The sequence below is a fragment of the Staurois parvus genome, unplaced genomic scaffold, assembly GCF_062004578.1.
Source record: "Staurois parvus isolate SC_StPar_1 unplaced genomic scaffold, SC_StPar_1.0 ptg000444l, whole genome shotgun sequence".
NCBI lineage: Eukaryota > Metazoa > Chordata > Amphibia > Anura > Ranidae > Staurois > Staurois parvus.
Window position 1 is genome coordinate 746,268 of NW_028318240.1, and position 21,597 is coordinate 767,864.

The window sequence follows — 21,597 nt, forward strand, 5'->3', positions numbered from 1 at the left end:
AGGAGACCTGAAAGTGGCACATGACAGAGTGTGGCGATGGAGACAGCAGCAATGGGAGGCGGTACAGGGACCCATGACACACTGTGGACCTGGCAGCAGCGTGAGGAGGCGGTACAGTGGCCCATGGCACATTAGGGGCCTGGCCGCAGCAATGTGAGGCCCGTAATCTGCCAGCATCCTATGACAAAATGGAATCCAGCAGGAGTGTGAGGACACCTGAAAGTGGCACATGGCATGACACACTGTGGACCTGGCAGCAGCATGAGGAGGCGGTACAGGGGCCCATGGCACATTAGGGGCCTGGCCGCAGCAATGGGAGACGCCCGTAATCTGCCAGCATCCTATGACAAAATGGAACCCAGCAGGAGTGTGAGGAGACCTGAAAGTGGCACATGGCAGAGTGTGGCGATGGAGACAGCAGCAATGGGAGGCGGTACAGGGACCCATGACACACTGTGGACCTGGCAGCAGCGTGAGGAGGCGGTACAGGGGCCCATGGCACATTAGGGGCCTGGCCGCAGCAATGTGAGGCCCGTAATCTGCCAGCATCCTATGACAAAATGGAATCCAGCAGGAGTGTGAGGACACCTGAAAGTGGCACATGGCATGACACACTGTGGACCTGGCAGCAGCATGAGGAGGCGGTACAGGGGCCCATGGCAGATTAGGGGCCTGGCCGCAGCAATGGGAGGCACGTAATCTGCCAGCATCCTATGACAAAATGGAATCCAGCAGGAGTGTGAGGAGACCTGAAAGTGGCACATGGCAGAGTGTGGCGATGGAGACAGCAGCAATGGGAGGCGGTACAGGGACCCATGACACACTGTGGACCTGGCAGCAGCGTGAGGAGGCGGTACAGGGGCCCATGGCAGATTAGGGGCCTGGCCGCAGCAATGAGATGCACGTAATCTGCCAGCATCCTATGACAAAATGGAATCCAGCAGGAGTGTGAGGAGACCTGAAAGTGGCACATGGCAGAGTGTGGCGATGGAGACAGCAGCAATAGGAGGCGGTACAGGGACCCATGACACACTGTGGACCTGGCAGCAGCGTGAGGAGGCGGTACAGGGGCCCATGGCACATTAGGGGCCTGGCCGCAGCAATGTGAGGCCCGTAATCTGCCAGCACTCTATGACAAAATGGAACACAGCAGCAGTGTGAGGAGACCTGAAAGTGGCACATGGCATGACACACTGTGGACCTGGCAGCAGCGTGAGGAGGCGGTACGGGGGCCCATGGCATATTAGGGGCCTGGCCGCAGCTATGGGAGGCCCGTAATCTGCCAGCACCCTATGACAAAATGGAACACAGCAGCAGTGTGAGGAGACCTGAAAGTGGCACATGGCATGACACTGTGGACCTGGCAGTAGCGTGAGGAGGCGGTACGGGGGCCCATGGCAGATTAGGGGCCTGGCAGCAGCTATGGGAGGCCCGTAATCTGCCAGCACCCTATGACAAAATGGAACACACCAGCAGTGTGAGGAGACCTGAAAGTGGCACATGGCATGACACACTGTGGACCTGGCAGTAGCGTAAGGAGGCGGTACGGGGGCCCATGGCAGATTAGGGGCCTGGCAGCAGCTATGGGAGGCCCGTAATCTGCCAGCACCCTATGACAAAATGGAACACACCAGCAGTGTGAGGAGACCTGAAAGTGGCACATGGCATGACACACTGTGGACCTGGCAGCAGCGTGAGGAGGCGGTACGGGGGCCCATGGCAGATTAGGGGCCTGGCCGCAGCAATGTGAGGCCCGTAATCTGCCAGCACTCTATGACAAAATGGAACACAGCAGCAGTGTGAGGAGACCTGAATGTGGCACATGGCATGACACTGTGGACCTGGCAGCAGCGTGAGGAGGCGGTACGGGGGCCCATGGCAGATTAGGGGCCTGGCAGCAGCTATGGGAGGCCCGTAATCTGCCAGCACCCTATGACAAAATGGAACACACCAGCAGTGTGAGGAGACCTGAAAGTGGCACATGGCATGACACACTGTGGACCTGGCAGCAGCGTGAGGAGGCGGTACGGGGGCCCATGGCAGATTAGGGGCCTGGCAGCAGCTATGGGAGGCCCGTAATCTGCCAGCACTCTATGACAAAATGGAACACAGCAGCAGTGTGAGGAGACCTGAAAGTGGAACATGGCATGACACTGTGGACCTGGCAGTAGCGTGAGGAGGCGGTACGGGGGCCCATGGCAGATTAGGGGCCTGGCAGCAGCTATGGGAGGCCCGTAATCTGCCAGCACCCTATGACAAAATGGAACACACCAGCAGTGTGAGGAGACCTGAAAGTGGCACATGGCATGACACACTGTGGACCTGGCAGCAGCGTGAGGAGGCGGTACGGGGGCACATGGCAGATTAGGGGCCTGGCAGCAGCTATGGGAGGCCCGTAATCTGCCAGCACTCTATGACAAAATGGAACACAGCAGCAGTGTGAGGAGACCTGAAAGTGGCACATGGCATGACACTGTGGACCTGGCAGTAGCGTGAGGAGGCGGTACGGGGGCCCATGGCAGATTAGGGGCCTGGCAGCAGCTATGGGAGGCCCGTAATCTGCCAGCACCCTATGACAAAATGGAACACAGCAGCAGTGTGAGGAGACCTAATAGTGGCACATGGCATGACACTGTGGACCTGGCAGTAGCGTGAGGAGGCGGTACGGGGGCCCATGGCAGATTAGGGGCCTGGCAGCAGCTATGGGAGGCCCGTAATCTGCCAGCACCCTATGACAAAATGGAACACACCAGCAGTGTGAGGAGACCTGAAAGTGGCACATGGCATGACACACTGTGGACTTGGCAGTAGCGTGAGGAGGCGGTACGGGGGCCCATGGCAGATTAGGGGCCTGGCAGCAGCTATGGGAGGCCCGTAATCTGCCAGCACCCTATGACAAAATGGAACACACCAGCAGTGTGAGGAGACCTGAAAGTGGCACATGGCATGACACTGTGGACCTGGCAGTAGCGTGAGGAGGCGGTACGGGGGCCCATGGCAGATTAGGGGCCTGGCAGCAGCTATGGGAGGCCCGTAATCTGCCAGCACCCTATGACAAAATGGAACACACCAGCAGTGTGAGGAGACCTGAAAGTGGCACATGGCATGAAACACTGTGGACCTGGCAGTAGCGTGAGGAGGCGGTACGGGGGCCCATGGCAGATTAGGGGCCTGGCAGCAGCTATGGGAGGCCCGTAATCTGCCAGCACTCTATGACAAAATGGAACACAGCAGCAGTGTGAGGAGACCTGAAAGTGGCACATGGCATGACACTGTGGACCTGGCAGTAGCGTGAGGAGGCGGTACGGGGGCCCATGGCAGATTAGGGGCCTGGCAGCAGCTATGGGAGGCCCGTAATCTGCCAGCACCCTATGACAAAATGGAACACAGCAGCAGTGTGAGGAGACCTAAAAGTGGCACATGGCATGACACTGTGGACCTGGCAGTAGCGTGAGGAGGCGGTACGGGGGCCCATGGCAGATTAGGGGCCTGGCAGCAGCTATGGGAGGCCCGTAATCTGCCAGCACCCTATGACAAAATGGAACACACCAGCAGTGTGAGGAGACCTGAAAGTGGCACATGGCATGACACACTGTGGACTTGGCAGTAGCGTGAGGAGGCGGTACGGGGGCCCATGGCAGATTAGGGGCCTGGCAGCAGCTATGGGAGGCCCGTAATCTGCCAGCACCCTATGACAAAATGGAACACACCAGCAGTGTGAGGAGACCTGAAAGTGGCACATGGCATGACACTGTGGACCTGGCAGTAGCGTGAGGAGGCGGTACGGGGGCCCATGGCAGATTAGGGGCCTGGCAGCAGCTATGGGAGGCCCGTAATCTGCCAGCACCCTATGACAAAATGGAACACACCAGCAGTGTGAGGAGACCTGAAAGTGGCACATGGCATGAAACACTGTGGACCTGGCAGTAGCGTGAGGAGGCGGTACGGGGGCCCATGGCAGATTAGGGGCCTGGCAGCAGCTATGGGAGGCCCGTAATCTGCCAGCACCCTATGACAAAATGGAACACACCAGCAGTGTGAGGAGACCTGAAAGTGGCACATGGCATGACACACTGTGGACCTGGCAGTAGCGTAAGGAGGCGGTACGGGGGCCCATGGCAGATTAGGGGCCTGGCAGCAGCTATGGGAGGCCCGTAATCTGCCAGCACCCTATGACAAAATGGAACACAGCAGCAGTGTGAGGAGACCTGAAAGTGGCACATGGCAGGGGCATGATTCATGGCGGATTTAGTCAGTTGTGTCAGGAACTGGTGGTTTGAAATCCAGACTAATCCACGCCTGATTCATTTTCACAAACGTGAGTCTCTCCACACTTTGGGTGGACAGTCGTGTCCTCCGCGGAGTTACAATACCTCCTGCCGCACTAAACACGCGCTCCGATGCCACGCTACTGGCCGGGCATGACAGCCTTTCAAGGGCAAATTCAGCTAGTTGGGGCCAAAGGTCAAGTTTCGTTGCCCAGTAGTCAAGGGGATTGTCTACCTCGGTTGGCAGGGTGCTGTCCAAGTAGGCCCAAGCCTGTTGTTTGAGCTCCTGCTCCAGGTCCACCTGATGCTGCTGCTGCTGCTGCGGCTGGTTAGTAGTTTCCTCACTGCGCTGGTGAAGAAAGCTACTCATCATCGACTGCAGACTGAGGCAGCCGCTGCTGGTGGAGCTGCCACTGCTCCTACCACCCCACCCCTCCCCTGCTGCCATGGCAGCGGAACGCGAGCGCACAGGGCCCACAGTGTCTGAGGATGGACGTTGGCGCAGAAAGGCAGAGACCAACTGACTACATAGGTGGTTTTTATAGTACGTAATTTTGGCCTCCCTCTCAGCAGGTGTGAAAAAGGCCACCATTTTGGAACGGTAGCGAGGGTCCAACAAGGTGGACAGCCAAAAGTCATCCCTCTGTCTGATGGTTATTATTCGGCTGTCGCTACGCAAGCAACCGAGCATGCTCTGGGCCATTTGTGCCAAGGAATGCGAGGGACTCCCTGCCTCCATCTCCACAGCATACTGCCACGGTGTGTCTGGGTCCTCTGTCTCCTCCTCCTCCTCCTCTACCAGATGCTCCTGCTCCTCCACTCCTGTCCGCTGAGTGGAAAAACCACCCATTTCACTCAATAATTCCTGAGCACAAATGTCCTCCTCTACCTCCTCCTCTTCTTCCTGTCCTGCCCCCACAGGGGTCATGTGGCGTTGAGATCTGTGCGCCACGTCTACCGCACCCTGACCAGCCATTGTTAACAGCATTTGTTCCAGGACGTGCAACAGAGGAATGACGTCGTTCATCCCATAGTCCTGCCGACTCACGAATAGCGTGGCCTCCTCAAAGGGCCTGAGCAAGCGGCAGGTGTCACGCATGAGCTGCCAATGGCTGACATCGAAGTTACACAGGGGAGTACCTTTATCCGCTTGTAACATCAGGAAATCGGTGATGGCCTTTCGCTGCTCGTAAAGGCGGTCTAACATGTGTAGGGTTGAATTCCACCTTGTTGCAACGTCGCAGATCAGGCGATCCTGTGGAATTCCGTTCTGCCGCTGCAGCTCAAGGAGGGTGTGCTTTGCGGTGTAGGAATGGCTGAAATGCATGCAAAGTTTACGTGACATTTTAAGGATGTCTTGCAGTGGGATGGTGGATTTTAGGAACCGCTTGACAACCAGATTGAACACGTGAGCCATGCATGGTGCATGGCACAACCTTCCTTGACGCAGAGCAGACACCATGTTCTTTCCGTTGTCGGTCAACATGGTTCCTATTTTCAGTTTGCGCGGAGACAGCCATCTGTCGATTTCTCTGTTCATTACACTCAGAAGTTCCTCCCCTGTGTGACTACGTTCGCCAAGGCATACCAGGTGCAGCACAGCGTGACACCGTTGCGCCCTGCACATGTGATATGCCGGTCGGGTAATGGGACTTGGCACGGGGGTGGCGGCTGAGGACACGGCGGAAGAAGAGGTGGTAGAGGCGGACATCTTTGCTGGACCAAGGACGTGCAAACGTGGAGGCAAAAGCGTCGTGACCTGTCCAAGTTGCTGGTGCGGCTGTGCTGGCACCACGTTCACCCAGTGGGCCGTAAATGACATGTACTGTCCCTGACCGTAGTTACAGCTCCACACGTCGGCGCTGCCGTGCACTTTGGCAGAGACCGACATGCTCAAAGACTGGCCCACTATCTCTTCTACATGTGAATGCAGGGCTGGCACTGCCTTTTTGGCGAAGAAATGACGGCTTGGCACTCTCCACCGCGGCGCGGCACAAGCCATCATTTCTCGGAAAGGTGCTGAGTCCACCAGTTGGAAAGGGAGGGACTGCAGCACCAGCAACTTGGACAGGAGGACGTTCAGCTTTTGCACCGTCGGGTGCGTGCTCGCAAACTGTTGTCTCTTGGAAACGGATTCCAAAAAAGACTGCTGACGGAATCCGTGAAGAGGAGTAGCAGGAGAAGGAGCATCTGAACGAGCGGAACAACTCCCCTCAGCAGAGGTGTTGGAGCCTTGACTGGCTGATAGAGGGCGATTGACGTCGGGTGACGGAGCAAGTAACGGAGCGGGTGATGGAGCGGGGGCTGGGGCAGGCAAAACCGCCGTATCTTTATCACGGTTTTCCCAGGCCACCGAATGGCGACGCTGCATATGCTGACGCAACGCTGTAGTCCCAACATGGGCCCCCTGGCCACGCTTGACTTTCTGGCCACATAGTCGACATACGGCTACGTTTACTTCCTTGGGCGGCATGACGAAAAATTGCCACACCGCCGAGTAGGAAACTTTGCCCCCGCTACTCCTCACTGGCTGACTGCTACTTCCTCCGTGCACACCGGCACCACTACTGGCCATGGTGGTAGGCTGCAGTGGAGCTGGTGCTCTACTCCGTGGCCGTTTGCCTCCACTGACACTGCTGCGACCCTGTTGCCTCCTGGGCAACCCACCGACTGTTTTGCTCGCTGCCAAGCTGGCACCCTCTTCTCCTGATGATGCGGAAGAAATTGCCTGATGACGACGAGGCTGCCAAGTGCGATCAGCCTCATCATCATCAATTAGGGTCTCCGCCTCACTACTAGCCCCCTCGGCTGCGTGTGGGTCAGGAGACAGACCTGTCTCTAGACCGGCTACCGAGCCACTCTCCTCGCCAGTACTTCTTCGCCTGGCTGCTGAAGAGGCGGATGTCTCCCCCCGTTCCTGACCGCCCTCTGTTAGCTCTTCCTCACTGTACAGTGGGGCTGAGCCCACAGCATGCGATACTTCGCTTGGTGAGGGAACAGCAAAGGACAGGGGCAGGTAGAGGACACGTGATTTCAGTGGGCTTGCTCCCGGGCCATGCCAACTAACGGTTGTGTCTGACGTACACACCGACCGTTGGCTGTAGGTGTCAGAGGTGACCTGGGAAGAGGAAGACGACCGAGCCAACCAATCGATGACGGCAGGGTTGTCGGTGGAGACACGACCGCTGGATGACACCGGGAGCACTGGCCTCTGGCTGCGACTAGTGGTGCCTCGACCCCTTCCTCTGCTGCCACGTCTGCTCGCTCCTAAAACATTGCCTCCTCTGCCACTCCTCTGCATGTTGTCTGACATACTCTTTAATTCAACGATTATGTGTCCCTGAGTAACAATTCTGTGTCCCTGAGTAACAATTCTGTGTCTGTCCCTGAGTAACAATTCTGTGTCCCTGAGTAGCAATTCTGTGTCCCTCAGTAGCACTTCTGTGTCCCTCAGTAACAATTCTGAGTCCCTCAGTAACAATTCTGTGTCCCTCAGTAACAATTCTGTGTCTGTCCCTGAGTAACAATTCTGTGTCCCTCAGTAACAATTCTGTGTCCCTGAGTAACAATTCTGTGTCCCTCAGTAACAATTCTGTGTCCCTGAGTAACAATTCTGTGTCCCTGAGTAACAATTCTGTGTCCCTCAGTAACAATTCTGTGTCCCTGAGTAACAATTCTGTGTCCCTCAGTAACAATTCTGTGTCTGTCCCTGAGTAACAGTTCTGTGTCCCTGAGTAACAATTCTGTGTCCCTCAGTAACAATTCTGTGTCCCTCAGTAACAATTCTGTGTCTGTCCCTGAGTAACAATTCTGTGTCCCTGAGTAACAATTCTGTGTCCCTCAGTAATTCTGTGTCCCTGAGTAACAATTCTGTGTCCCTGAGTAACAATTCTGTGTCCCTCAGTAACAATTCTGTGTCCCTCAGTAACAATTCTGTGTCTGTCCCTGAGTAACAATTCTGTGTCCCTCAGTAACAATTCTGTGTCTCTGAGTAACAATTCTGTGTCCCTCAGTAACAATTCTGTGTCTGTCCCTGAGTAACAATTCTGTGTCCCTGAGTAACAATTCTGTGTCCCTCAGTAACAATTCTGTGTCCCTCAGTAACAATTCTGTGTCCCTCAGTAACAATTCTGTGTCTGTCCCTGAGTAACAATTCTGTGTCCCTGAGTAACAATTCTGTGTCCCTCAGTAACAATTCTGTGTCCCTGAGTAACAATTCTGTGTCCCTCAGTAACAATTCTGTGTCCCTCAGTAACAATTCTGTGTCTGTCCCTGAGTAACAGTTCTGTGTCCCTGAGTAACAGTTCTGTGTCCCTGAGTAACAATTCTGTGTCCCTCAGTAACAATTCTGTGTCTGTCCCTGAGTAACAATTCTGTGTCCCTGAGTAACAATTCTGTGTCCCTCAGTAACAATTCTGTGTCCCTCAGTAACAATTCTGTCTGTCCCTGAGTAACAGTTCTGTGTCCCTGAGTAACCGTTCTGTGTCCCTGAGTAACAATTCTGTGTCCCTCAGTAACAATTCTGTGTCTGTCCCTGAGTAACAATTCTGTGTCCCTGAGTAACAATTCTGTGTCCCTCAGTAACAATTCTGTGTCCCTCAGTAACAATTCTGTGTCTGTCCCTGAGTAACAGTTCTGTGTCCCTGAGTAACAGTTCTGTGTCCCTGAGTAACAATTCTGTGTCTGTCCCTGAGTAACAATTCTGTGTCCCTGAGTAACAATTCTGTGTCCCTCAGTAACAATTCTGTGTCCCTCAGTAACAATTCTGTCTGTCCCTGAGTAACAGTTCTGTGTCCCTGAGTAACAGTTCTGTGTCCCTGAGTAACAATTCTGTGTCCCTCAGTAACAATTCTGTGTCTGTCCCTGAGTAACAATTCTGTGTCCCTGAGTAACAATTCTGTGTCTGTCCCTGAGTAACAATTCTGTGTCCCTGAGTAACAATTCTGTGTCCCTCAGTAACAATTCTGTGTCCCTCAGTAACAATTCTGTGTCCCTCAGGAACAATTCTGTGTCTGTCCCTGAGTAACAATTCTGTGTCCCTGAATAACAATTCTGTGTCCCTGAGTAACAATTCTGTGTCCCTGAGTAACAATTCTGTGTCCCTCAGTAACAATTCTGTGTCCCTCAGTAACAATTCTGTGTCTGTCCCTGAGTAACAATTCTGTGTCCCTGAGTAACAATTCTGTGTCCCTGAGTAACAATTCTGTGTCCCTCAGTAACAATTCTGTGTCTGTCCCTGAGTAACAATTCTGTGTCCCTGAGTAACCATTCTGTGTCCCTCAGTAATTCTGTGTCCCTGAGTAACAATTCTGTGTCCCTCAGTAACAATTCTGTGTCCCTCAGTAACAATTCTGTGTCCCTCAGTAACAATTCTGTGTCTGTCCCTGAGTAACAGTTCTGTGTCCCTGAGTAACATTTCTGTGTCCCTGAGTAACAATTCTGTGTCCCTCAGTAACAATTCTGTGTCCCTCAGTAACAATTCTGTGTCCCTCAGTAACAATTCTGTGTCTGTCCCTGAGTAACAATTCTGTGTCTGTCCCTGAGTAACAATTCTGTGTCCCTCAGTAACAATTCTGTGTCCCTCAGTAACAATTCTGTGTCTGTCCCTGAGTAACAATTCTGTGTCTGTCCCTGAGTAACAATTCTGTGTCTGTCCCTGAGTAACAATTCAGTGTCTGTCCCTGAGTCACAATTCTGTGGCCCTAAGTAACGTTTCTGTGGCCCTAAGTAACGTTTCTGTGGCCCTAAGTAACGTTTCTGTGGCCCTAAGTAACGTTTCTGTATCCCTAAGTAATGTTTCTGGGGCCCTAAGTAACGTTTCTGTCGCCCTAAGTAACGTTTCTGTGGCTCTAAGTAACGGTTCTGTGGCCCTAAGTAACGTTTCTGTGGCCCTAAGTAACGTTTCTGTGGCCCTAAGTAACGTTTCTGTATCCCTAAGTAACGTTTCTGTGGCCCTAAGTAACGTTTCTGTGGCCCTAAGTAACGTTTCTGTGTCCCTAACTCTGTCCCTAATACAGAGAGGTCTGCCTCTCTTGAATGACTGGAGGCAAATGGAGAATTCTAAAATGACCGCCATTTATAGCTCGACCATTACACAGTGCTGGCTGGCTGGCTGCTGATTGGCTAATGCGATCACATGTCATGAATGAATGCATTATGGGTCAGCGCGCCTTGTCTGCGCGCCTTCCCAGACATCCCCGCTCCGTCGTCGCACATGTCGCCGCCATTTTAGGAAAAATTTCGATGCTAATTTTCGGATTCGGCGCGAAACGAAATTTTTCTAATATTCGAAATTAATTCCACTTCGCCTACTTCGATTCGCTCATCTCTAATGAACACCAACCCTCCCTGCAACCCCAAAATATATACTAATCCTCCCTATAACCCTCACAAATAACTCTCAAGCTAACCCTTCCTGTAACCCTAACATTCACACTAACCCTCTCCGTGACCACTACATTAATCTTTCCTGCAACCCTAACAATAATCCTCCCTGTAGCCCCAACCCTGACATTAACTCTCTCAATGACCATAACACCAACCCTCCCTGTAATTCTAACTCCAACACCAAAATGTACCTTCCCTATAACTCCAGCTCTCACATTAACACTCGGAGTACCCCTTACACATACCATCCCTGTAACCCCAAAAGAACTTTACCAGTAGTCCCAACCTTTACACTAACCCCCCTTGTCACCCCAACCCTAACACTAACTTTTCCATAATCCGTAGCCTCAACACTACCTCTCACACTAACCCTTCCTGTATTCACATTCTTAACACTAATCATTCCTGCAACACTTTCACACTAGCCATGTAAACATGAATCCTGTGCAGGATCTTCTCTGCCAATGATCAACCCTTCCTGCATGGAAAGAGACCACCTCCGAGGTTCCAGCACCAGAATCTATTGCATCATACTCCAAAATTGTTGAAGAAAGGCACATTCAGACAACTAGGTTTGGATGGAAGGCTAGAGATAACAATTGGTGTGTACCTTACATCTGATTGTCCCTTTTGTATAGTTTGAAAGAAAGAAACATGTATAAAAAGTATAAAACAGTATAAAAAGTGTTTTATGACACATACGGTTCTCATCCAGGCAGGTTGAGGGGCTCCAGGGTGCTTGTGTTTATACAGAGGATTCTGGATTGAAGTTGGGTCCTGGAGCCTGGAGGTTTCGTAGATGAAGTGTCCAATCCTGGGTCTAAGTTTTGAGGACAACTACTATTCTGATTGTGCAGATGTACACAGTACTTACACTCACCAGTCACTTTATTAGGTACACCTTGCTAGTGCCAAAAAAAATCCCCCACACCATTACACCACCACCAGCCTGAACCGTTGATACAAGGCAGGATGGATCCAAGCTTTCATGTTGTTTATGCCAAATTCTGAACCTGCTGTTGCCTTTCTGTAAATCTCAAACCAGTCTGCCCATTCTCCTCTGACATCAGCAAAGCATTTTTATCCACACAACTGCCACTCACTGGATATTTTCTCTTTTTCGGACCATTCTCTGTAAATTCTAGAGATGGTTGTGTGTGAAAATCCCAGTAGATCAGCAACCATGCAATGTTCAAAATCACTTAAATCCCCTTTCTTCTCCATTCTGATGCTCAGTTTGAACTTCAGCAAGTCGTCTTCACCACGTCGATGAGTTGCTGCCATGTGATTGTCTGGTTAGCAATCTGTGTTACCGAGCAATTGAACTGCTGTACCTAATAAAGTGGCCGGTGAGTGTATAGTATAGGGGCTAACTGGATTAGGGTTCCACCCTCCCAAAAAGACTATTATACTGCCAGGGAGGAGCAGGTGAATGGACCTACACGGGAAGTGTGTTTGTCTGCAATGACCAGGTCAAAATTCGGAGTTACAGTTGCTGCAGCGTGTGAACACCATTGTGTTCTGGATTGGGAACCTGTGTTCTAGGCTGAGAACTGTGTAGCCCAAGGTGGGCTGTTTTATATTCAGGAAGCTCTGTTTTTAAATGCTGTATGAAGTTAAAGCCCTTGTGTGGGAACCCTTGACTTTCCAATAAAAGTGTACAAAGAAAGCCCCGAAACATACTTCAAGGGTAGACTGAAGATAAAATTTCCCTAAGGCCTTACCGTTACTTTGGCCGTTCCCAGGTTTTGGTTTCCACTGTTCATAGTGATCTTGCCACGAGCAAGTATTACATTTTTAACAGGGAAATCCTGGATGATGTAGTCAACTTCAAATGTTGAATTGTGTCCATCTACTACAATGGTTTCTTCAGAGTCTGCACGTAGCACGCTGGGTGTAATCAGAGTGCATCTATTGAGAGGAGACAATAACACTGTATCAAATTGTGAATAATATATTCGTAAAAAATTGAGGTGCTGCCAACACAATTAATGTAGCAACCTATACATCTCAATTTTCTTATTATCAGGAAATGTTATAGCTTTAGAACATCTCAAGATCACTAAAAATGGTGACTTCAGACCAATCTGGACAGATACAGCCAGGAATGATTTCAAAGCTGAAGAAAACAACACAGTGTGCATAATATTTATATTATTATTATACAGGATTTATATAGCGCCAACAGTTTGCTCAGCGCTTTACAATATAACGGGAGACAATACAGCAACAATACAGTTCAATACAAGAGGGTTAGGAGGGCCTGATCCTGGGAGCTTACAATCTAGGAGACATGGTGTGTAAGTGGTTGTATATAATGTTGATGAGAGTCACCATTTAAATCTGTATTTAAAATGCATTTGAAACCAGTCTGGAATGCAATGGTTCAAACTGGAGTTGTCAGGAATGGACTTGCCAGTAATGGTGGGCTGCAGTACCAGGGCTGGCCAGCGGGTGCTCCCAGCAATCAGAGACTCAACCCTGCAGCCAGCCAAACACCTGAAGCTGATTATGCAGGTGTATTTAAGGGATGGCCAGACCTGCAGTCTGGGCCTTGGTGTGTGTTTTTCCTGGGCCCCTGTATCTTGTTACCTGCATCCCTGTCCCTGTTCCTGTCCCTGTCCCTATCTGACTGATTCGTTGCTGACCCTGCCTGATCCGGACCTCTGCTGACTTCTCCTGTTTGATCCCTGGCTTGTGACCCCGACCATTCTCTGCCTGACCCCCTGTACCTACCTGCCCGTTAGTTGCTGTACCTGGCTCATGACCTGACTACTCTCTGCCTGCTCCTCCTGTTCCTACCTGCCTGATTGTTATTGACCCGGCCTGCCTGACGACGCTTGCATTGTATGTACTGTTATCTGTGGGTGGTTTGGTTCGTTTGCACTGTGTTATGTTTTAGTATTGCACTGCGTTTATGTTTGTATTGTTAGTCTTTAATAAATTGTCTTATTGTTTATAACATATCTGAAGCCTGCGTTTCCCTGCGTCAGCTCACATACCTCTGGTCATACCCTGGAGCCCTGACATTACACCAAGGCCAATCCTGACCAGAAGTGGCTGCACAGGGAAGCCATCTTGGCTTGTTGCTGGGAAGGATGGATCTTGATGAGGTTGTGTATTTGTCGCTGCTGGTTTTTGATGACAGAGAATATGCTTATCAGACTCTGAGGGAGTATACCCGGGATCAACTGCTAGAATGTATACGGATCGCTCATGTTCTAGTAGATCAGGGCACAGAGTTCTCTGAGGTGCAACCTTTGATTCAGGTTTGTGTAGAGTTGGCTTCATCTGGTACCCCTGAAAGCAGGAATGACTTTTTGCCACCATTTAGTGCAGACCAGGTAGAGTCCCTGGTATGGTTATTAGAGGATGATGTGGATTGCTTCTTGGAGCATTATGCTGCATGTTCACCACAGGTAATAAGGGATTGTATAAACGCAGTGCAGTCTTTGGTCAGACAGGCTTTGTGTAAGCTGAGCTTTGTTCAACCCATACTGCAGACATGGTCAGACTTGTTGCACCCAGCCTCAGTCAGCTTGCAAAAACCCAGTCCTGCTTCTAATCTATTTCTTCAAAGCTCTATTCCTGCATTCCCAACAGCACCTCCAGTTACAGCCCAGTATACCCTGCTATCTACCGCATGTCAGTACCCTGTTCCCACTCGCTGCACCTATCCTGCCTTTAACCCTGTAAAGAAGCCCTCTGTAGCAACTGTTCCCTCCCCTGTTCCATCCTCCAGCTCTTCTCTGTCTCCAGCTGCTTCATCCATTTACAAACCTGCGCTTACTTACAGTGCTCCGGTAACTAAAACCAGGAAAAGGCGAATGTTCTTTCCAACCAATACCATCCTGCCAGTATCCAAACCGGTCAGCCTCCCATCTGAGAACCTGCCTTCCGTGGTGCAGCCTGGTGCCTCGGAGCCCACAATTCAGCCTGATGCCTCTACCCAGCCTGATGCCTCCACCCAGCCTGATGCCTCCACCCAGCCTGATGCCTCCACTCAGCCTGATGCCTCCACTCAGCCTGATGCCTCCATTCAGCCTGATGTCTCTACCCAGCATGATGTTTTTACCCAGCCTGATGAACTGATCCAGCCTGATGATTCCATTAGGCCAGTTGACTCGATGCCCGCTGTCGATCCAGACGATCCGGTACCTGATGACCCAGTGCCCGCTGTCGGGCCAGACGATCCAATGTCTGACCCAGTGCCCGCGGTCATGCCAGTTGACTCGGAGACCACTGTCGTGCCTGGTGACCCGATGCCCGCTGTCGAGCCAGACAATCCCATGCCTGATGACCCAGTGCCCGCTGTCATGCTTGGTGACCCGATGCCCGCTGTCGGGCCAGACAATCCAATGTCTGACCCAGTGCCCGCGGTCATGCCTGGTGACTCGGAGCCCACTGTCGTGCCTGGTGACTCGGTGCCCACTGCCTTGCCAGATGACGCGGTGCCCGCTGGCGAGCCAAATGACCTGATGCCTGGTGACCCAGTGCCCGCTGTCATACCTGGTGACCCGATGCCCGCTGTCGAGCCAGACAATCCCATGCCTGGTGACCCAGTGCCCGCTGTCATGCCTGGTGACCCGATGCCCGCTGTCGAGCCAGACGATCCAACACCAGATGACCCGGTGCCCGCTGTCGATCCGGTACCTGATAACCCGGTGCCTGCTGTCGTGTCAATTGACTCAGAGCCCACTGTCGTGCCTGGTGACTCGGTGCCCACTGCCTTGCCAGATGACGCGGTGCCCGATGGCGAGCCAAATGACCTGATGCCTGGTGACCCGATGCCCGTTGTCGTGCCTGATGACCCGGTGCCCGCCGCTCCACCTGGGGGCCCGGTGTCTGCCGTCCCTCCTGGGGGTCTGGCGCCCGGCGCTCCGCCTGGGGCCCCGGCGCCCGCCGCTCCGCCTGGGGGCCCGGCGCCCGTCGCTCCTCCTGGGGGCCCGGTGCCCGCCGCTCCGCCTGGGGGCCCTGCGCCCGTCGCCCCGCCTGGGGGCCCGATGCCTGTCGCCCCTCCTGGGGGCCCGGCGCCCGCCACTCCGCCTGGGGGCCCAGCGCCCGCCACCCTGCCTGGGGGCCCGGCGCCCGCCGCCCCGCCTGGGGGCCCGATGCCTGTCGCTCCGCCCGGGGGCCCGATGCCTGCCACCCCTCCTGGGGGCCTGGTGCCCGCCGCTCTGCCTGAGGGCCCAGCGCCCACTGCTCCGCCTGGGGGCCCGATGCCTGTCGCTCCGCCTGGTGGCCCGGTGCCTGCTGCTCCGCCTGGTGATCCGGTGTCCAGCTCGATGTGCCTCTGCCCGGAGTCCAGCTCGATGTGCCTCTGCCCGGAGTCCAGCTCGATGTGCCTCTGCCCGGAGTCCTGCCCGATGTGCCGCTGCCCGATGTGCCGCTGCCCGGAGTCCTGCCCGGTGTTCCGCTGCCCGGAGTCCTGCCCGGTGTGCCACTTCCCGGAGTCCTGCCCGGTGTGCCGCTGCCCGGAGTCCTGCCCGGTGTGCCACTGCCCGGAGTCCTGCCCGGTGTGCCGCTGCCCGGAGTCCTGCCTGATGTGCCAGTCTTTGATATCCCGCCAGTTACCAGACCCGGGCGGTGGAACATTTTGCCCAACTAGGACTGTTTGGAGCGTCCTGAGGCCGCTCCTTGGGGGGGGTACTGTCAGGAATGGACTTGCCAGTAATGGTGGGACTCACCTGCCTTGTGGGCTGCAGTACCAGGGCTGGCCAGCGGGTGCTCCCAGCAATCAGAGACTCAACCCTGCAGCCAGCCAAACACCTGAAGCTGATTATGCAGGTGTATTTAAGGGATGGCCAGACCTGCAGTCTGGGCCTTGGTGTGTGTTTTTCCTGGGCCCCTGTATCTTGTTACCTGCATCCCTGTTCCTGTTCCTGTCCCTGTCTGACTGATTCGTTGCTGACCCTGCCTGATCCGGACCTCTGCTGACTTCTCCTGTTTGATCTCTGGCTTGTGACCCCGACCATTCTCTGCCTGACCCCCTGTACCTACCTGCCCGTTAGTTGCTGTACCCGGCTCGTGACCTGACTACTCTCTGCCTGCTCCTCCTGTTCCTACCTGCCCGATTGTTATTGACCCGGCCTGCTTGACGACGCTTGCATTGTATGCATTGTTATCTGTGGGTGGTTTGGTTTGGTTCGTTTGCACTGTGTTATGTTTTAGTATTGCACTGCGTTTATGTTTGTATTGTTAGTCTTTAATAAATTGTCTTATTGTTTATAACATATCTGAAGCCTGCGTTTCCCTGCGTCAGTTCACATACCTCTGGTCATTCCCTGGAGCCCTGACAGGAGTTGTATACAGGCAGTGTAAGCAATGATATAAATTTTCTCAAAGGATGAGGAGAAAGTAGTTGGACCCCGTTGGGCCATCTGTACTGCTGTTCTGTCTAAAAACCTGAAGCTGTTAACCAATGCAGTGCCAGAAGTACAGACACAGGAAGAGGACAGGGCATCCCTGAAGTGAAGATTTCTCCGGCTATAGCTACCTGCACAACATAGGATATCAATTAGGTGCTAGACTTTTTTATTGGCTGAAGATTTTGCATGTCAATGTAATGACAGTAATACCTAGACCTTTATCAATTTACAGTCTAAAGCAATGTTTCTCAACCTTTTTCAGTCAAGGCACTCTTTAAAATTATGGACAGTCCCGAGGCATCCTTTAAAATTTTTGGACAGTCTATACTCTATATAGTGTGAAAAAATGACAAAAATTTCATATGCGTGTAGTGTTGCATGACTGTGCAATTGTCATTCAAAGTGCGACAGCGCTGAAAGCTGAAAATTGGCCTGGGCAGGAAGGGAGTGTAAGTGCCCTGTATTTAAGTGGTTAAAATAACAAGGTAATACATATATTGTTTTTTTAAGGACACAAAAAGGCACTTTTTTCATAATTATTGTCTTGCAGCAATCATTTCTTTTATTCCATAATTCTTATACAATTAAATGTAACAAAACTAAACAAAATGTTCTTTTTTTTTTTATCAGTGTTAGTTTAACCACTTTTCGTCCACCCTATAGCAGATTTACTGCTATAGGATGGATGTTCTGTGCAAAATCATGAATATAATCCCATGATTGGACACAGCAGAAGCCGATCAACAGGTGCCTGCCAAAGGATGAGCACTGCCACCTGTTGATCATTGACGAGACTGACAAGAAAACAGCACATGTTATGTAAACAAGGCAGAGCTGTGTCCTATCAGTAACGATCTGCTAGATTTTCTTTCCCTGCAAAGCAGGGAATACAATCTAGCAGATTGACCAGTAAAAGCAGCACATACAGTTAACCCCTTCCCTAGATGTTTAACCCCTTCCCAGCCAGTGTCATTAATACAGTGACAGTGTATATTTTTAGCACTGATCACTGTATTAGTGTCACTGGTTCCCACAAAATGTCAGTTAGTGTCACACTGTCCACTGCAATATCACAGTCCTGCTTTAAGTTGCTGATCGCTGCCATTACTAGTATAAAAAAAAAAATCTTGTATAGATACCATAGTTTGTAAACGCTATAACTTTTGCACAATCCAATCAATATATGCTTATTGGGATTTTTTTAACCAAAAATATGTGTAAGAATACATTTTGGCTTAAATTTATGAAGAAATTAGATTTTTTACATTTTTTGTTATTAGATATGGTTTATAGCAGAAATTAACCACTTCCCGTCCAGCCCATGTATATAAACGGCCGGACAGGAGCAGTGTAGGGGCGGGTGGCCGTTTATAAACATCCTCCCCACCCCCTGCTTGTGTGCACTCCCTGGAAGCGCGTAGCACCGCAATCCGGTGCCCGCTGTGTCCTCCAGACACAGTTGAACACCGATCATTGTACGGGACATCTGTGTGAGGTCCTGATCATGTGATCACTGATTGGCCAATCAGTGATCATATGCAGAGTAGTAAGCAAGATGTCACTTCTGACATCATTGCTTACTACGTGTTAAATCTGTGAATGATCACAGAGGTCACATGGTACAAGGCTATTCACAACAGCCTTGTACCATGTGACAAGCTGTGGCCAATCACAGCTCACACAGTATTTCTCAATAGCTGCAAGAATGCAGCCAGAGAGAAGGAGAAATGATTGCTTTTACAGCCTTTATGGGTGTAAAAGCAATCGGTGTAAAAAAAAAATTCTTCATCACCCCCCACAAGTAGTACAGTGTCACTATGGTGACACTGTATTGCTAGGGTGACAGTATGTAAAAAAAAAAACCATAAATAATAATATTAAAAAAAATAAAAATATAAACATTTTTTTTCAAAAAGTATAATTTTTGGTTATAAACTAATTTTTTTTTACTAAAAAGATAACAATACATTTTGGCCAAAATTTGTGAAGAAAGATTATTTATTTGCAAAATTTTATAAGAAAAACACTTTTTTCAAAATTTTTGGACTTTTTCATTTATATAGCAAAAAAATAAAAATCCCAGTGGTGAACAAATACCACCAAAATAAGGTTTTATCTGTCTCAAAAAAATGCTAAAAAATTAATATGGGTAAAATGTTGCATGACCGCGCAATTGTCATTCAAAGTGTGATAGCGCTGAAAGCTGAAAATTGCCCTGGACAGGAAGGGGGTAAAAGTGTCTAGACTTGAAGTGGTTAAAAAATATTGTTTTTTTTTTTTTGTTCAAACATTTGTCTCTTTTTGTTTATGGCTTCAAAAATAAAAAAAAACAGTGATGATCAAATACTACCAAAAAAAGCTGTATTTTAAGGGGAAAAAATTATATAAATTTCATTTATGTACAGCATTGCATGACTGCACAGTTGTCAGTTAAAATAATGCAGCGCCATATAGCAGTCTGGTTAGAAAGGGGGGTAAACCTTCCGGAGTTCAAGTGATTAAAAATAAATAGTTTTACTGTAGATAAAATTGCGCATTTTATTCTGTAAATTGCCCTGTTTAAAATGACACTAAAATTATGATTCTGGTATATTGCAAAGCTATTTACAAATGAAATACATTGTTTTGGGGTTTTTTTCCCAATTTTTTAGTTGTGAAACATGTAATTATATGTTAAATGTGTAAAAATATTAACATAGAAAATAAAGAAAAACAACAAAAAAAGTTTAAATATTAATGGTTAATAAAATACAAACACCCAGACGAAAAAAAATCACCAGGAAAATAAATATTGAATGGATAAATAGAATAAGGAGTTAATTAGGGCTGATTGGAGTAAACTGAGGGTTAATAAGTGGTTAAACAGAGAAACATTTTCTTAATAAAAAAAGACAAAAAAACAAACAAACTTTTTTTTTACTTGTCAGGTTGCTTTAACTGGCATCATCTGCAGATCAGAGTTTATCCCTTTGATCAGGGGTAGACAACCCCCAGCAACTCCCCATCAGCAGAGCAGCACATGGAAGTGTCAGTGAACACAGCTTCTGCCACACTAAAGCATTCTGATCTCAGAATTCCCTGTGCTGCAGCTGCACTGAGGGGGGCAGGAGAGCTGGGGGGTTCAGAGTTGGGACAGGTGAGTAGTGGGTTCAGTAGTGGGACAGAAGAGCAGGGGGGTACAGAGGTGGGGCAGAAGAGCAGGGGCTACAGAGGTGGGGTAGATGAGAAAGGGGATTACCCTGGTGGGACAGATGAGAAGTTGAGTTCAGTGTTAGGACAGATGAAAAGGGGGTTCAGCAGTGAGACAGAAGGGCAGAGGGGTACAGCGGTGGGGCCAGTGAGAAAGGGGGTACATTGGTGGGCAGATAAGCAGGGGGTTTCAGTGGTGGGACAGTGAGGGGTACAGTATTCTGAGGAGTGAAAGTACATTAATTGGGGATGATGTGAGGACTGGAGGTGCATTAATTGGGGCTGATATGAGGACTGGAGGTGCAGGAATTGAGGATGATCTGGGGACTGGAGGTGCAGGAATTGAGGATGATCTGGGGACTGGAGGTGCAGGAATTGTGGATGATCTGAGGACTGGAGGTGCATTAATTGGGGCTGATCTGAGGACTGGAGGTGCAGGAATTGAGGATGATCTGGGGACTGGAGATGCAGGAATTGAGGATGATCTGGGGACTGGAGGTGCAGGAATTGAGGATGATCTGAGGACTGGAGGTGCAGGAATTGAGGATGATCTGAAGACTGGAGGTGCAGGAATTGGAGCTGATCTGAGGACTGGCGGTGCAGGAATTGAGAATGATCTGGGGACTGGAGGTGCAGGAATTTATTATTATTATTATACAGTATTTATAAAGCGCCAATAGTTTGCTCAGCGCTGTACATTACAAAGGGGGACAGAACATGTGACAGAACAATACCAATGCAATGCAAAACATGAGGGGATTGAGGGCTCTGCTCTTTCGAGCTTACAATCTAGGAGGGAGGGGATTGTGGCACAGGAGGAGATAGTTGTGGGGGATGGGGTGGTAGGAAGAGTGGAGGAGGTCGGCAAGTTAGCAGGGGGTGGGGTAGGCTTCCCTGAAGAGATGGGTTGTCAGGGTGCGCCTAAAGGAGAGGAGAGTAGGTGATAATCTGATGGGTTGGGGCAGGGAGTTCCAGAGGATGGGTGACACCCTGGAGAAGTCCTGGAGGCGGGCATGGGAGGAGGAGACCAGGGAACTAGAGAGAAGGAGGTCTTGTGAGGAGCAGAGTGTGCGTGTTGGGTGGTACTTGGATATTAGGTCAGTGATGTAGTTCGGGGCAGTATGGTGGACGGCTTTGTACGTCAGTGTTAGGATTTTGAATTTGATCCGTTGCGCAATCGGAAGCCAATGGAGGGATTGGCAGAGGGGGGTGGCGGAAATGGAGCGGTTGGAAAGGTGAATGAGTCTGGCAGCCGTATTCAGGATGGACTGAAGCGGGGATAGCCTGTGGCGAGGCAGGCCAGTGAGGAGGGAGTTGCAGTAGTCGAGTCGTAATATGATGAGGGAGTGGATGAGCTGTTTAGTGGTTTCTGAGGTTAGGAACGT

At 50.6% G+C, this 21,597-nt stretch overlaps 1 protein-coding gene across 1 annotated transcript in view; it reads right to left on the minus strand.

The window, feature by feature from the left end:
* Window positions 1-12,950, minus strand: part of LOC149453933 (venom factor-like) — a 374,515-nt gene extending 361,565 nt beyond the window's left edge. Inside the window, exons 1-2 of the mRNA XM_089687988.1 lie at window positions 12,937-12,950; window positions 12,380-12,566 (exon numbers count right to left, since the gene is read on the minus strand). Coding sequence (XP_089544114.1) covers window positions 12,380-12,566; window positions 12,937-12,950 — 201 coding nt within the window. The remainder of the gene's footprint in view (window positions 1-12,379; window positions 12,567-12,936) is intronic.
* Between the last annotated feature and the right edge of the window lie 8,647 nt (window positions 12,951-21,597).